The sequence below is a fragment of the Cyprinodon variegatus genome, unplaced genomic scaffold (assembly GCF_000732505.1).
Source record: "Cyprinodon variegatus isolate N-32 unplaced genomic scaffold, C_variegatus-1.0 Scaffold393, whole genome shotgun sequence".
In the NCBI taxonomy this organism is placed as follows: Eukaryota; Metazoa; Chordata; class Actinopteri; order Cyprinodontiformes; family Cyprinodontidae; genus Cyprinodon; species Cyprinodon variegatus.
Window position 1 is genome coordinate 55,792 of NW_015150846.1, and position 13,774 is coordinate 69,565.

Here is a 13,774-nt window from a genome sequence, read left to right on the forward strand (position 1 = left end):
CATGCGGCGCTTCATTTGCAGTCTGGACGCTGAAACATCCTGCGGCTCTGACTGCAGCGCTGAGAGGGATTCCTGCGGGAGAACGGGATTGGGATGAGGGTGGCGCCCCACGGCAGCAGCTGCTGCTGCAGGACAAGAGTAGGAACGATACATGCTTTCACGTAAGAGTCTCCAAAAGCCGCCAGTGACACCGTAAAAAGTCGCCAGATTTGTCGCTAGTCGCTTTTTTAAAAAAATAGTCGCTGGAGGGGTCTGAAAAGTCGCTAAATATAGCGACAAAGTCGCTGAGTATGCAACACTGCGCACCTGCAGCGCTGGTTCGCTCTGCCGTAATTTTTTTTCTTCCCCCGTTTCAGTCAAGTGGCAGTGATGACGGCGGATGACGCATTAATCGCGCGACACAACTAATCGATGATGAAATTCGTTGCCAACGCTTTTAAAAGTCGATTTTTATCGATTCGTTGTTGCAGCCCTATGTAAGTTAAAATAACCCTTTTCTAAAAAAAAATCTGTATTAGAACTCAAGAAAAACTGATAAATTAAGCTTTAAATTTTATATATATATTTTTTTGGTTTTGAAAAAAACATTTAGCAGAAGAAAACTGGGATCCTATCTCGATACCACTGAAGTCATCACCTTATTGTTTTTAAATAATTAGAAGAACAGAATTTATAAAGAAAAAAATTAAATAGATCCAAAGGGCCTATCGGTAACTGTGTCTGTTCATATCATCGTTAGAACTTCTTTGAGTATTATGTCTTCAGTACAGGGGCCAGGACATGATCTACAGGGTCACTGGCCCCCGTTGGCCTTGTCTAGAACCGCCCATGTATGGCTCTGTACCTCATCACCTAATAGGACACTTGAACTCTTGCAAGATGTCGACGTTGTGACATTTCTGACCCTTAACGGTGCTCCTCAGCTGTTTGTAATTCTTTTAGCGCATCAGTAGATGGGATTACATTTTAAAGCCATGTGAAATGGCTTTAGAAATGAGGCCAAACAAAGCTTACCTCTGACCTGTCAGGATACCCTGTAAAAACCTCACATGACCTGTTTATGTTGTCATGATTTTTTCTGTTAATGGAAAGTTCCCATTTCACCAACGACTCTGCCAAATCAACTGTAATCTGAAATGTTCCTCAAACTATTGTTTTCCCACAGGATTCGAGCGATTTCACACCGGCGTCTCTCCTTAACTCGGATTCCAGTGAACAATCTGGTGATCAGGTGATCCACATCCTCCTGTTTTTCCATGTCAAAGTGTAGCTATGGCTTTTTACAGTGTTAAAAAATAGCCTGGATATTTTTTTTAATCTAAATTGAAACTTGGATGAACAAGAAAACGTTTTTGTTTGTCCATTAAGCAGAATTTAACTTGCATTTAATCTTTTTTTATTCATGTAAATATGTATGTTTTTGTTGTTGTTGTGGTTGTAGATGAGTCCTCAGACTGGGCATGCAGCCAGAGCGTCCCTCTCTGACATCTCCAGTGTGAGGGACATTAAGGGCCTGTCCGTCAGGCAGCTGAAGGAGATCCTGGCGAGGAATTTTGTCAATTACTCCGGTTGTTGTGAGAAGTGGGAGCTTGTGGAGCGAGTCAACAGGCTGTACAGAGAGAAGGAGAAGAACACTAAATCATGTATGTACTTATATCTCTGGTATCGGAAACAAAACTGCCCATTTTCATTTTACCATCATGACTTCAATAACATCTCATTTAAACCAGAAAGCAACACTTGATAATATGAATCGGCTTTTGTTTTGTTCTAAATAACATTCATGTTTAAAGAGTTGAGTTACTGAGTTTTAAATTTACCAAATAGGGGAGGAAATGATGTCAAATCACAATTAAAAATGTTCAGTGTTTATATTAAACCAATAGGGGATCCTGTTTTTAACAGAAACTAAATCACTTTTATTTTCCTAACTTTATATCCTGTAGGTAATGATATTAATTTATTATAAGTTAATCAGATGCCATAAAAGGTTATTATTTTGAAATGGTGATGAAGTGTCTCATGCCTGCTTTACTCCTCCTCTATAAAGTGATGGCCTTCCCCTCTTCTATCTGCAACGGTTCCATCAGAGGTAAGGTTCTGGATTCTTACCGTGGTCAGATATTCTCCCATCATATGAGCAAAACCCCAAACTCAGCAAACATGTGTCCATTGTGAGCCAGTTGTGATCCTGTTCTCATCTGCTATATCATCTATGCTTTTAGAAAAGGACTGTGCCTCATTCTGTATTTACTAAGTTCAACGTTTCATTGTGGATGAAAGCCATTATTCATTTGTCTTTTATCATAAAGGCAAATTTAGATGCAAACAGGTCATTATTTTTGTTAGCTGCATGTTTTTTTTTGTCTTGATTTTTAGGCATTAGTAGAATAAAAATGTTTTGCAGAAGATTTTGACATGACTGTACATGAAAGTATAGACATGCAGAACTTTGGAAAATATTCATAGCTCTTATATTTTTCCCGGGTTTCAACTTCAACTATAAATGTTTTTGAAGATTTTACTCAATGAACAAAGTATTGCACAATTTTTAAGTAGAAGCGAAATAATAGATTTAATCCGTCTTTCTAAATGTTGGACCTTTTGGTGACCAATTTTATCCATATAATTCTCAGAGAGCTTATTTAGTTATTTATTTCAAACAGCATAAAAAAGACACTGACTTATAAGGGAAAAACACGGAGCAGGTAATCCTTTCAGACATAAAGCTCCTGTGGATCTGGTTGTGCACAGAACTTGCCACGGATTGCTAATCGTGCCTGCAGGTTGAATTCTTGTGGCATTTGTGAGTTTACAAAAACATGAGATTTATGTACAGTTTGAGGCAGACCCGAAGCCGGTCAGCCAATCACATTGCATTATGGTCAAAGGAGACATATGCTGTGACAAAACCAAGAGCTACCGAGCCCTCAGCCTTACCAAGATAAACATGGCAGCGCAGAAGGATGCATGTGCAGCTGCTGCAACCACATCTGTTTTATCAGGATCTGCGATTTCAATCTTTGAAGGCGGAACAGCGAGATAACTCCAAGCATACATCTTCTCATGCCTTCTGCTGCTTTAGATATTTTATTTGCTACCTTGATTGGCTAAAACCAAACTGAAAGGCGAACACTAGATGTCTTTTTGCAGAATCAGCTGGAAAGTTCTGCTTTTCCCAAACAGATTCACTGAGAGCAGTCTTGGATCGATAATGTGTAGAAGTAAACCGAGGGTACCAGAGATTATCAATCTGGCTCAGCGGGCGGCATGAGGTCCAGAGTGACAGGCATGCAAACATTTCACACAAATACATTTCTTCTTCAGTTTTAGTTTGTTGTTAGTTTTAATCTTTGCAAGAAACAGTTTCAGGTTGATGAGAATTATTTTTGATGGTGCACACATCAGTGGGGTTATTGTACTACAGTTAGCGGGTGCTCTACTTTTTGTTTCTGAAAATTATGAACAAACGTCAGCATGAAGTTCAGGTTTGTGTGCCGTCCAACTATAACTGAGCCTTAATCCTGTGTGCCAAACATCTTTTGGAGGAGGTAGTGTGATGGTATAAGGAAGAATATCCATTACCATTAAAGGTGACATGGAGCCTGTTAATTCTCGCTACTAAACGCCTGGGGTTGATCCAAGACGACCTCTAAAGGTTCAGCATTAAAAAAGTGTGAATTTCTGCAGTCTTGAACAAAAAGGAACCACACTGGCTGACTTACAACTGGTGGTGTAAATGGGTTCAGCAGCAGTGTGTGAACAACTATTGACAAACGTGTCTACAGTTCCTCCAGGTGCTACCTCTATTTGTTTTACTAAACTGTTAAAGAGCTATTTGGTGTCGTTCTTTAGACTCCAAGCATCCAGTCCAGGAAGTGGCTCCAAATAAGAGAAAGCTCTTAGGAATTGGTAGACAGAATCTTCATGGGCACTACTACTGAAACCAAACTTGTTTGCCTTAGAGATGTGTGTTAAAAAAAAAGGGTAAATAAGCAGACTTTGCAACAAGAGCGACCACACATTTATTTTATTTTTTTTTGTGGCGTTATGATCCAGTTGAGTCTTAGTCTCTTTCAGATTCCAATGCATGCAGAACAGTTCATCATAACTATCTAATTTACCTTAGATGGAAAAACTTTGAACCAATCTGCCTGATCTAGTTGAACTGTCTCTGTAAAGTGCCTTGAGATGACATGCTGTGAATTGGCGCTATATACGGTAAGTAAACTGAGTTAAAATAGAATTCACACATAATGACTTTTGCCCAAAAAAAGATGATGCTTGCGATGCTAAAATAAGTGGAAAACTACTTCTGCAGGTTACTGAAACACGGTTCTCTGCATGAGACGCTTCCTGTAACTTGAAGGTATTTTATGTGCTTTTGGTTGTTGGCTTTGGCCTCACATTTACCCTCCTCTGTCTCCACCTTGCAGATGGGGAGAAATGTCCGCTAAAGCTTCAGGACGACAACCTCTGCAGGATCTGCATGGACGCCGTGATCGACTGCGTTCTGTTGGAGTGTGGTCACCTGGTTACCTGCACCAACTGCGGCAAGAGGATGAACCACTGTCCAATATGCAGGCAGTTCGTCGTGAGGGCCGTGCACGTTTTTAAATGCTAACGCACCACTTGGCCTGAATCAAGAGCTTCTCTCCAAGGAAGCTCATACATTTACAAATCTTACAAACCTCACTTTCAGATGTTTGGATTTACTGGGTCTTTGTATCATTTGCACACAAAAATATTTTTAAGACTGAAGGGTTAACAGATGAGGACAATGCTTTTGTTTCAGACATTCCTTCTCTTTGTCTTGGTTTTTTTTACTGTTTCTCAAAGCAAAGAATGTCAGGTCCACTCGGACGCAAACTGGTTAACACACAATCTTCATCTCTGCCTGTAAACTGTAGCTCTTCTTCAGATCTACTCTCCTTGCCTACTGCTGCAAGTCAATACATATCTTAGTAAAGACCTTGCACTGAAATCTCAGCAGATGTGGAAAATGTAGGTGCCAAACGGTCACTGTCTTGCTTAATGCTCATATTCTTCCCTCAGCTGGAGGAGGACGGCATCACGTCCGCCTTCCAGCAGGTTGGATCACAAAGCACTTTGTTCATCTTCCACGTTAATGCAGCACCACTCACAACCCACCGCACCTCATGACAGTTAATAATGGCTAAGATAATGTGCGCTTCTTCCTGAATGCTTGATGAGAGACGCTAATTAGGATTTGTTGAGCTTTGCTGTGTAAATGTTGTGCTGCACATAGGAGCAGATGCTCTGCAGTTATCTTACATGCAACTGATTGATGGTTCTGTATTACGAGATGCATTATTAATTATATTGATTTAGTTTTTCATAAAATAAGTGCTTGTTTTAATGTGTTTCATTTAGGTCGCAGCAATAGTCGGGTCTTCGCACTGAACAGTAGGCTCGAATTAAACCGGTGCTAACTCATCCAATCTTCCCTATTTCTTTTGGGAGTTTTTTTTAAACTGAATTTTGATGTAAAACTTACATTTTATTAGGTTGTTGGATCAAAAATGTCATGCTTTTTTAAGTTGGTGATATATAAGACATGATAAATGAAACTATTTACTCAAAGATGTTAATGTGAGGTTACAGACAGCCGAGTGAAGTGAAAGTATATTAACATAATGACTAACTGTACATATATCAGCCTGTATAGGATGTATATAGCTATATTTTTCCATTTGATTTGAATCGTGTGTTTATTGATTGCAAAAATGTTTATTTTTTAAATATAGTTTTTTTTTTTTATGTGGCTTGAATCTATGTTCATTGCTTGCCGTTCCACTGGACCACAGCAAAACAGGTAGTTTTACATCATTCCCTCGGTACGATGCATGCTGCAGTCACGGTACTGATGTCCTCTACCTTCACAAAGAGCAGCAGAGCAAACCAGACTTTTCATTTAGAGAGGGTGGAATCGTGTGCAACATGTGGTCTTTGTATTTGCAGATGTTGAACTTTGTATTATGGGTTAAATTAAAAGATTTTAATTAATGTTTCTCTTTTTACTGTCATACACATTCCAAATTGATGCTAAAGAAAGATCTTAATATACAGTATGCCCCCCACCCACCACTTTTTCTTACAAATTAGAGAAATCTGTAACGCTTTCTTTTACAGTACATCATTAACCATATAATAATATGGTAATAACATAGCAAGTCACACTATTTTACTTGATTTGGTAATCACCCCAAAATTAAGTAATTACTGGCATTTTTCTATTACAAATGTATGTTACTATGAAACAATGGAGACATTTGGTGGGTAATTACCATTAGATTACAACATAACGGTTTCTATTATTGGCCACCAACTACTACCAGATTACGCACTAAATTGTGACTCAGGTAAATAAAGCATTATAACATAAAACTGAACTCAGGTTTCATATAAATAAGAGTTTATTTTTCAAGTTTGGCTTGCTGTCTTCTAGGTTTGTTTTTTTTTCTGTTATATGCCAAAACTGCATTTTACTACATAACACACTGATTTATTGCTGTAGGTGAAATGAAAGGTAAATGAGTTACTTGGTAATAAAAGTCTGATATCTAAGAAGTCTGAGCTTGCCTTGTCTGCCTAAAATTTGAAGCTCAGTACTTACTAAAATTCTCCATAAAGTCTTTCTTGTTATCTAGTAATATAGTGTAATTTGCTATGTAATTACATGTTATTGAAGTACTGTAAAAGAGAGCGTCACCAAAAAAATGTGTGATGAAGAACTAGGAAAATTAGAGCACAGTTCTGGGATGAATCAGTTTTATCAACTTAAAGCCAGATTGTACAAAAAAAAAAAAAAACGCTACTGAGCTAATGGAGGCATGTAAGGAGAAAAAACAGACACTTTAGGAAAAGAATTACAGTAATTATAAAAAAGTCATTGCAACCAATCAAGCTTTTTTTTATGAGAAAAGAACTGGGAATCATGTTTTTTGATCAAAAAACTATTTATTTTTTTTTGTTTGTTTAAGTGGCTTTAAGCTGAGTCTTTTTGCATGAGCTCAGCTATGCAAAACTAGGAAAATTAGAGTAATTTTCTTACAAATGAAAAATGAAGTTTGATGTCTGGGAAAATACTGAGGAATAATGATAAATGCTGATTTTTTAACAGATGAAAAATAAAGTTCCAACATACTGATTTCGAAACAGATGTTGGAATAGATACAGGTCACAATTAAACCAATGAAAATACCCCAAAATAAACCAGAAGTGGGTAGTAACTAGATCTGCAAATAACGATTAATTTTACAAATCCATTAATCTGTCGATAATTTTTTCGATTGATAATCAGATAGCCAAAGGTTCCTTAAAGAAGATTGTTTACTAAATTAAACAAAGTGAAACTCAAACTTTTCCAGGTGATAGACCATATTGACAAAAAAAAAAAATTTTTCTTCATCTTAAATGCTAAATTTTTATAAAATTTTTTCAACAATTTTGATATAATTAGTGCTCTAAGTGGGTTGTTCTGTAAACTTAAGGCTTGTTTTAGAGCCTCTATAATCCAGTGAATTGATTGGTTACAAAATTTATTGACGACTATTTAATGAATTAATCGCGATTAATCGTTTCAACACTAATAGTAACTAATTTAACTTATTGTTATAATAAGTTGAGTAATATCTTGACAAGTAAATTTTTACAAGTAGATCTACAGCAGCATATATAATAATACGTTTGAATACTATTTTAAAATATCGTTACTCTTACTTGAATAAAATGTTTGTCCATTTTTAATAGTGTCACTTATTTTTATTTTGAGTGATTTAGACAAAGATACACAGCTGAATATTATGTTAAATTTAGTCAGGGGGGTTGTATGCAGGCATATTTAAACCTACAATGACATTTAAGTTAATATTCAAGAAGTAGTAAATATTAGAGCTACTGGAAAATTGATTCAGAAAATGTGTTTTCAACAGTGTGGGCTTATTTTTCTATTATTATTTTATTATAGTTGTTAAAATGCTGGGATTTCTACAGACCTTCACATTTTGGTCTGTCTCTTAATGATTTGTAATATCACATGTTATGAGTAACTCAGTAACAGAGCAGCCTTTTTACAGAGTACTTTTCCCTCCTGAATAATTAATCGGGCTGATACTTTTTACTCTACGATAGTGTTGCACTTACTCAGGTATATTTTTGGGCATTCTACCAACCTCTGGAAGGAGGTGATTAAAAGGTCAGATCAGGGATCTCGAAAGCCACTTTAAATAGTTCTGCCAAAAACTGCCAGAAGATTGTTGCAGACTGCTGTAACAGATTTTAGCCTATATATAACATTAAGGACAGTCAATAAATACTATGAGGATCCATGCTGAGGAGTGTGTAGTACTGTATAGTATAGTGAATGGTAGCAGAAAGCATATCGTAGATTCTTAGTCATCCAGGTCACAGTCATGAGGTTCTGAGTCTGAGCCCCACTTCCACAGACTGCCACTCTGAGCAAGACCTTTAACCCCTAAATGTGCTCCGAGAGCGCCGCAAGATGGCAGCTCACTGCTCCCTGAGGACATGGGTTAAATGCAGAGGTAAATTTCTCCAATGTGGGATCAATAAAGTTCAATTATCAATTATTATTCCAACAAAGTTAAAAAAGTCTTGGTAAAAAAAAAAGTGAAAAACAAAGTGTTTTTTTTTCTTTTACTCTAACTAGGTGAATTTTCAAATCCCTTTAAATAGAACTCAGCTAAGTGTTCGACTGCATTCTGCACCATATTTTTTTCACTGCTCTAAACCTTTCTACAATTAGTGCCTTTTGCACTGACTTTAAACTGTTTTTCCTTTTCTCTTCTACACCGTTTAGATTTAATCTTTGCTGTACTTTATAAATGGAAATTTCACTGCTAAGCTGCTCATTCACTGCTGAAAAGCTGTACGCATTACAAATTTCGTTTTATATGCACCATGTTTTTTCTCCCAAACTGTTTACATTTGATCACTGCTGCGCTTTATGGAATGGAAATGTTCATTTACTGTCTGAAAAGCTGTACTGAATAAAATTTCATTTTTTTAATATACATTCCATGTTTACAAAATGACAATAAAAGTTGTCCAAGTATACACTAAATGACAAGTTTGTCTAAGTTCTCTCAAAATTATAACGGTAAAAACTTTGAACACGTCCCCATTAAACACAGATCTGGAGCTGAAAAACTACGAAGCTTTTGAAGTAAAAAAAAAATATAATTATTTTAGTTAAAAGCTGTGATTCTGCTCCTGATGACCAAGAAAGGGTCAAAAAAACGCAGTGAAAGCAGCAGTAATTGTTTACATATAGACAGACAACGTGCATTTAAAGGAATTAAAAAAGTCTGACTGATGGTACAAATTAAAGTTCTTTTAATGCAAATGAGCACTTTTTTTGATTTACATGTATAAACATAATCACATTCACCTGAGGCGAGAAATTTACAGCACAAAGAAAAAAAACCCTACTGTATGAAGTATAATTTTAAATGAATGCAAATACTTGCAGAGGTCATATAATTAGTTGCCCATATAGTTGTGTGAGGTTATCTGCCTTAAAGTCGTTATTCGATTCGCTGTAAATGACTTTTAGACAAAAACACACAAACTGGAGGGTTGGGACAAAACACACCAACCACCCTGATAAATTACTCACACACACCATTTGAACCAACCATGTAAGACACCTATGTCAAGTCACTGACTAAACCAATAAATACAAACTGTAATAAAAAAAAATATAAAATAAAAAAAAAATAAAAAAAAATCAATAAATTAATATTGAAATATTGCTGAAAAACCTGTGGAAAGCCCTCAGCAGTTTGACATGGTTCGTGTAAAACATGAGGGTGTAACAGAAATTTCTAATTTATCCATTTAATGTAGATATGGTCATTTAAAAACACAGCACATGCATGTTTTTTTTCTTTTCGATATACTGAAGCTTTAACGTCAAACAGAATTTGGCACACGGGGAAAAAAAATAAAAAGAAGCAGTTTTGTTTATAACGACGGAAGAGTCTACTATATTTTAGCTCCAGAAACAGAAAACCTTTTCAATGCTCGTACAAAAATATGCTGGAAATGAAAACAAAACCAATAAAATAACTCAAATACAACCACATATTTATAAAAGTAAGAATACAAAAAGAAATACATGCAATCTTTTCCCCTCTTCTTCTGTCCAGTGAATATCACCTCACAGAAACTTCCCTCTGTTTATTCCATGACAACAGTGATTCAGAGACTTAAGTGCAATTTAAGTGCAGTCTGAAAACGTTGATTTTTGTCCCGTTAGAAGCTAGCTTATCTTCTGCAGCAGCTTGTCCTCTTTCAGTTTGAACGGGACGCTCACGGACATCTCAGCGATGAAGTGCTCGCAGGCCGTCTTCGTCACCTGCTTACAGAAGCGGAGGTCGATCTGACAGATGCTGCCGCAGCGCTTGAAATAGTTCAACGAATGATCCGTGACTCTGTTACAAACTAAAACATGATGAGAAAAAAGAAAAGTTTTCAGTTTTACATTGATGGAGGGAATTTTTTTTGCACATTTTGCATCTCAGAATTCACTATAAACACAGGAGTTGTTTTCTTTCTCCAGACATTCAATACAATTTATGTCAGTTTTTAAATGTCAGTCTTGTATATTTCTTGTATATTTGTATATTGTAGAGAGTAAACATAATTTCATTTCCCTTGTATGTCTTGTACATATGAAGAAAGTGACAATAAAAGCTGACTTGACAATACATCTTTTTTTAGAAAGTAGGATAGCAGATAAGCCTTCAGTCTTTTCCAGACTTCTTTTATTTTTTTTATGATCAAATGAAAATATTTAGTTGTGCTACAGTTTAGCAGAGTCCTAAAATAACAGCTTCTTTTTAAACATTTGTAATGCTCCTAATGAGGAATAAATTCCAGCAGTCAGAATAGCAAACAGCAATGAAGAGGTTCTGTTTATTTATTATTTGAAAACATCTTCAAAGTTTCACTAACTTAAGAGGTGAAAATTTAAATGATGAGTCAAACAAATCGCTGATTTGAATCATTAGGCCTAATTGAAACTCTACTCGCAGCAAATTGAAAAGTGCTGCTCTCAATGTCAACGTGGAACCTGAAGTTTAATTTAAAAAAATTAAGGTCCATTTCCCATCTTGATTTTGTTTTCATTCCTTTTTTTTTTTTTTTTTTTAAACAAAAGAGTTAACGTTCGCATACAGTAATTCTATTTAAAGCAACACTCTGCAACTTTTGTTCAGTGTAACTTCCAAGTTTAGCTGCTCTGAAACTAACAGCAGACTGAGAAGTCACAGCAACATTCACCCTAGATTAAATCCTGTATCACAAAACCAAAGAGATGTCTGATCAAAGATCATACCTGTTTTGTTGCCTGGAAACAGCTTTTAGCTTAGTTAGCTCTGTGGTTAAGAGGAGCTCAGACTGCAATAAAGCGGAGCTCTGGATCCACTGACTCATTCAAGGACGGTTCAGACCCTCTTAAGTTGCAGATTTGAGTTTTAGAGAAGAGCAGCCCACAAGTAGCATTGGTATGCTCAAAGTGTTGCATATTGACATGCAAAATCATTAAATCTATCTTAAATCAAGTTAAAACTTCATTTAAGATAGATTTAATGACTTTGCATTAAATCTATCTTAAATTAAGCTAAAACTTGGGTTAAAACTTAAACTGATGCTTGAATTTAAGAATCCAGAGAAACAAAAATTTGTGATTTTTTTAGCTACAAAATAAATACTGCTGATAAGACAGTGCTGTTGCAGAACTGTTGGATCACATGAGGTCAAAATCTGCAGAAAATGATTCACTTCCCAGCTTTCTACAAGTGATAAACCAAAGACAGATGACCATTTCTGGCTACTTTCAGCCAGGCTAACTGTGTGCATTCGTTTAAGAGATACTGTGGTATCCCAGAAGAACTGATTCTTAACCAAAACAGGGTCTGGTTTCCTGTTACTAGCAAACATATTTGAGATTTAGCAAAGTTGTACCAGTAATCAATGGTAAAGTGTATCAGAAAGGTTAAGAACCATCTTGATTAGAGGGTTTTATAGTCGGTTTTCTAAAACATCTGGTTTTCTTTTAATCAGATTCAAACCAATGTTCTCAATGGGATGAAGCTGTGTTATTCTGGCTAAAAACGATAAATAATCCATCACTTTTAATCTGCAAATTAGTGTAAGAAACCTTCAGTCCAGAGATTATTGGTCACAAATTCTCCTATACGTGTTGCCAACGGCTTACTTTTCTACAAAGAACAGAACGGCAAGAATGTGTGATGCCTGCAGCTCCTTTCGGTCTTTACATGCAGGTCTCACCTGATAGGTTAATTTCTGTGAGGGAGTCCCTGGTGGTGGTTCCTGCGGCGGTGAGCAGATTCACAGACTGGTCGTTGATGTGGTTGCAGTAGCTCAGGTCTAGCTTGGACAGCAGGGGCATCTGTCTGCTGATGAGACGCAGGGATGCGTCCGTGATGTCGAGCCCCGCCAGCCGCAGGTCCTCCACGTTCCGCAGCTTGCAGCGATTATCCAGCTGACCTTTTAAATGCAGCGGGGCTTATTAGTTTACATTTAATACTAAACCTACTCTTAAAAATAAAGCTGATATCTGCCTTTAAAACTAAAACTGTTTGCAAACACTTCTACCCTCAAAGCCAAAAAAACAACCCAAACTTTCTATCATTATGTCTGAGATTAAATCTTCACTTCCAGTCGTTTCAAGCATCCTACCTGGTCTGTTGTCAGTGGGAGGTGAAAGGAGGTCCCTCATCTGTGCGTCTTTAAGTCCCTCCACCCACTGGACGTCCAGAGTGCGCAGAAGGGGGCAGCTGGAGGTGCAGAGAGCAGAGACGGCGGCCCAGGAACAACCCGACAGCTTTAACACCCGCAGACCTGAAAGTTACAGCCATGTTGTTGTTTTTTTTAATCCCCCATCACTAATGCACGACAAGGCAACAAATTATGAGAATGAACTCTTATCCAAGTACCTGGTAATCTATTGATAAGCCAGCTCAACTGTTTTTTGGAAATGTTGGTCCAGCTGAGGTCTAAGGACACTGGCTGCCTGCGGATAATCCCACTCAGCATAAGCGGCGTGACTGAGGTGCAGCGGTTCAGATCGATGTTTGTCCAAAGTCTCTTGTCACAACACCTGCTCGCAGCAGAAAGCAAAGGAATAGAGAAAAAGAAATCAGCTAAAGGGCACATAATCCACATCCCTGCTGCAGGATGCTTCACACAGACATTTCATAACCAATGTTAAACACAGGCTGAGCTTTTCTACTCATCTAATCTTCACACTTGTGTTTCATTTACAATAAAGGCATCAGATTTCCCGTAAAATATAAAACTGTTGATGCTTATCTGATGGACCCATTTTTCATCAATCTATCCCTATTCTCGCACTCTGCAGAATTTATTAGTTCAATCTCTAACATTCTGCTCTCTCTGCTTTTTCTTCATAGTAGCTTCATCTGGCCTGTCCCTGTTTGGCTGTGACGCCATTGGGGAGAGAAATATCAGCTGCCATAAACACCTTTGTCTATAGATGTTGGATCGGCCTGTTTTTCAGTGTAGTCCAGTTTCTCTGGCTGGTTATCCTCTGACTTGTGAGCTGGCTCTGAGATCGTCTGCCTTGCTGTGTATTTCCTAGACGGGGCAGCGTGTGGAGCTGGTTGACAGTTGCCTTTTGCATCTCTGCTTCTGTCTCCTTGAACCCCAGTCGGCCTCGGCAGATGGCCGCTCACACCGAACC

The 13,774-nt window shown here is 37.3% G+C and overlaps 2 protein-coding genes across 7 annotated transcripts in view; one reads left to right on the forward strand and one right to left on the reverse strand.

Annotated features, from left to right (window-relative positions):
- The window catches only part of LOC107092768 (E3 ubiquitin-protein ligase RNF34-like), a 10,715-nt gene extending 4,599 nt beyond the window's left edge, over positions 1–6,116 (forward strand). The window contains exons 4-7 of one of the 3 annotated variants that reach the window (XM_015387418.1): positions 1,166–1,231; positions 1,442–1,643; positions 2,051–2,092; positions 4,437–6,112. In XM_015387418.1, coding sequence (XP_015242904.1) covers positions 1,166–1,231; positions 1,442–1,643; positions 2,051–2,092; positions 4,437–4,624 — 498 coding nt within the window. In that variant the 3' untranslated portion in view covers positions 4,625–6,112. Of the gene's footprint in view, positions 1–1,165; positions 1,232–1,441; positions 1,644–2,050; positions 2,093–4,436 lie in introns of all 3 variants that reach the window. The other 2 variants (XM_015387416.1, XM_015387419.1) reach the window with 2 other exon arrangements.
- Positions 6,117–9,355: 3,239 nt separating this feature from the next.
- The window catches only part of LOC107092765 (lysine-specific demethylase 2B-like), a 14,303-nt gene continuing 9,884 nt past the window's right edge, over positions 9,356–13,774 (reverse strand). For all 4 annotated transcript variants that reach the window (XM_015387412.1, XM_015387413.1, XM_015387411.1 and 1 more), the window contains exons 7-10: positions 13,008–13,171; positions 12,751–12,912; positions 12,340–12,558; positions 9,356–10,488 (exon numbers count right to left, since the gene is read on the reverse strand). In XM_015387412.1, coding sequence (XP_015242898.1) covers positions 10,307–10,488; positions 12,340–12,558; positions 12,751–12,912; positions 13,008–13,171 — 727 coding nt within the window. In that variant the 3' untranslated portion in view covers positions 9,356–10,306. The remainder of the gene's footprint in view (positions 10,489–12,339; positions 12,559–12,750; positions 12,913–13,007; positions 13,172–13,774) is intronic.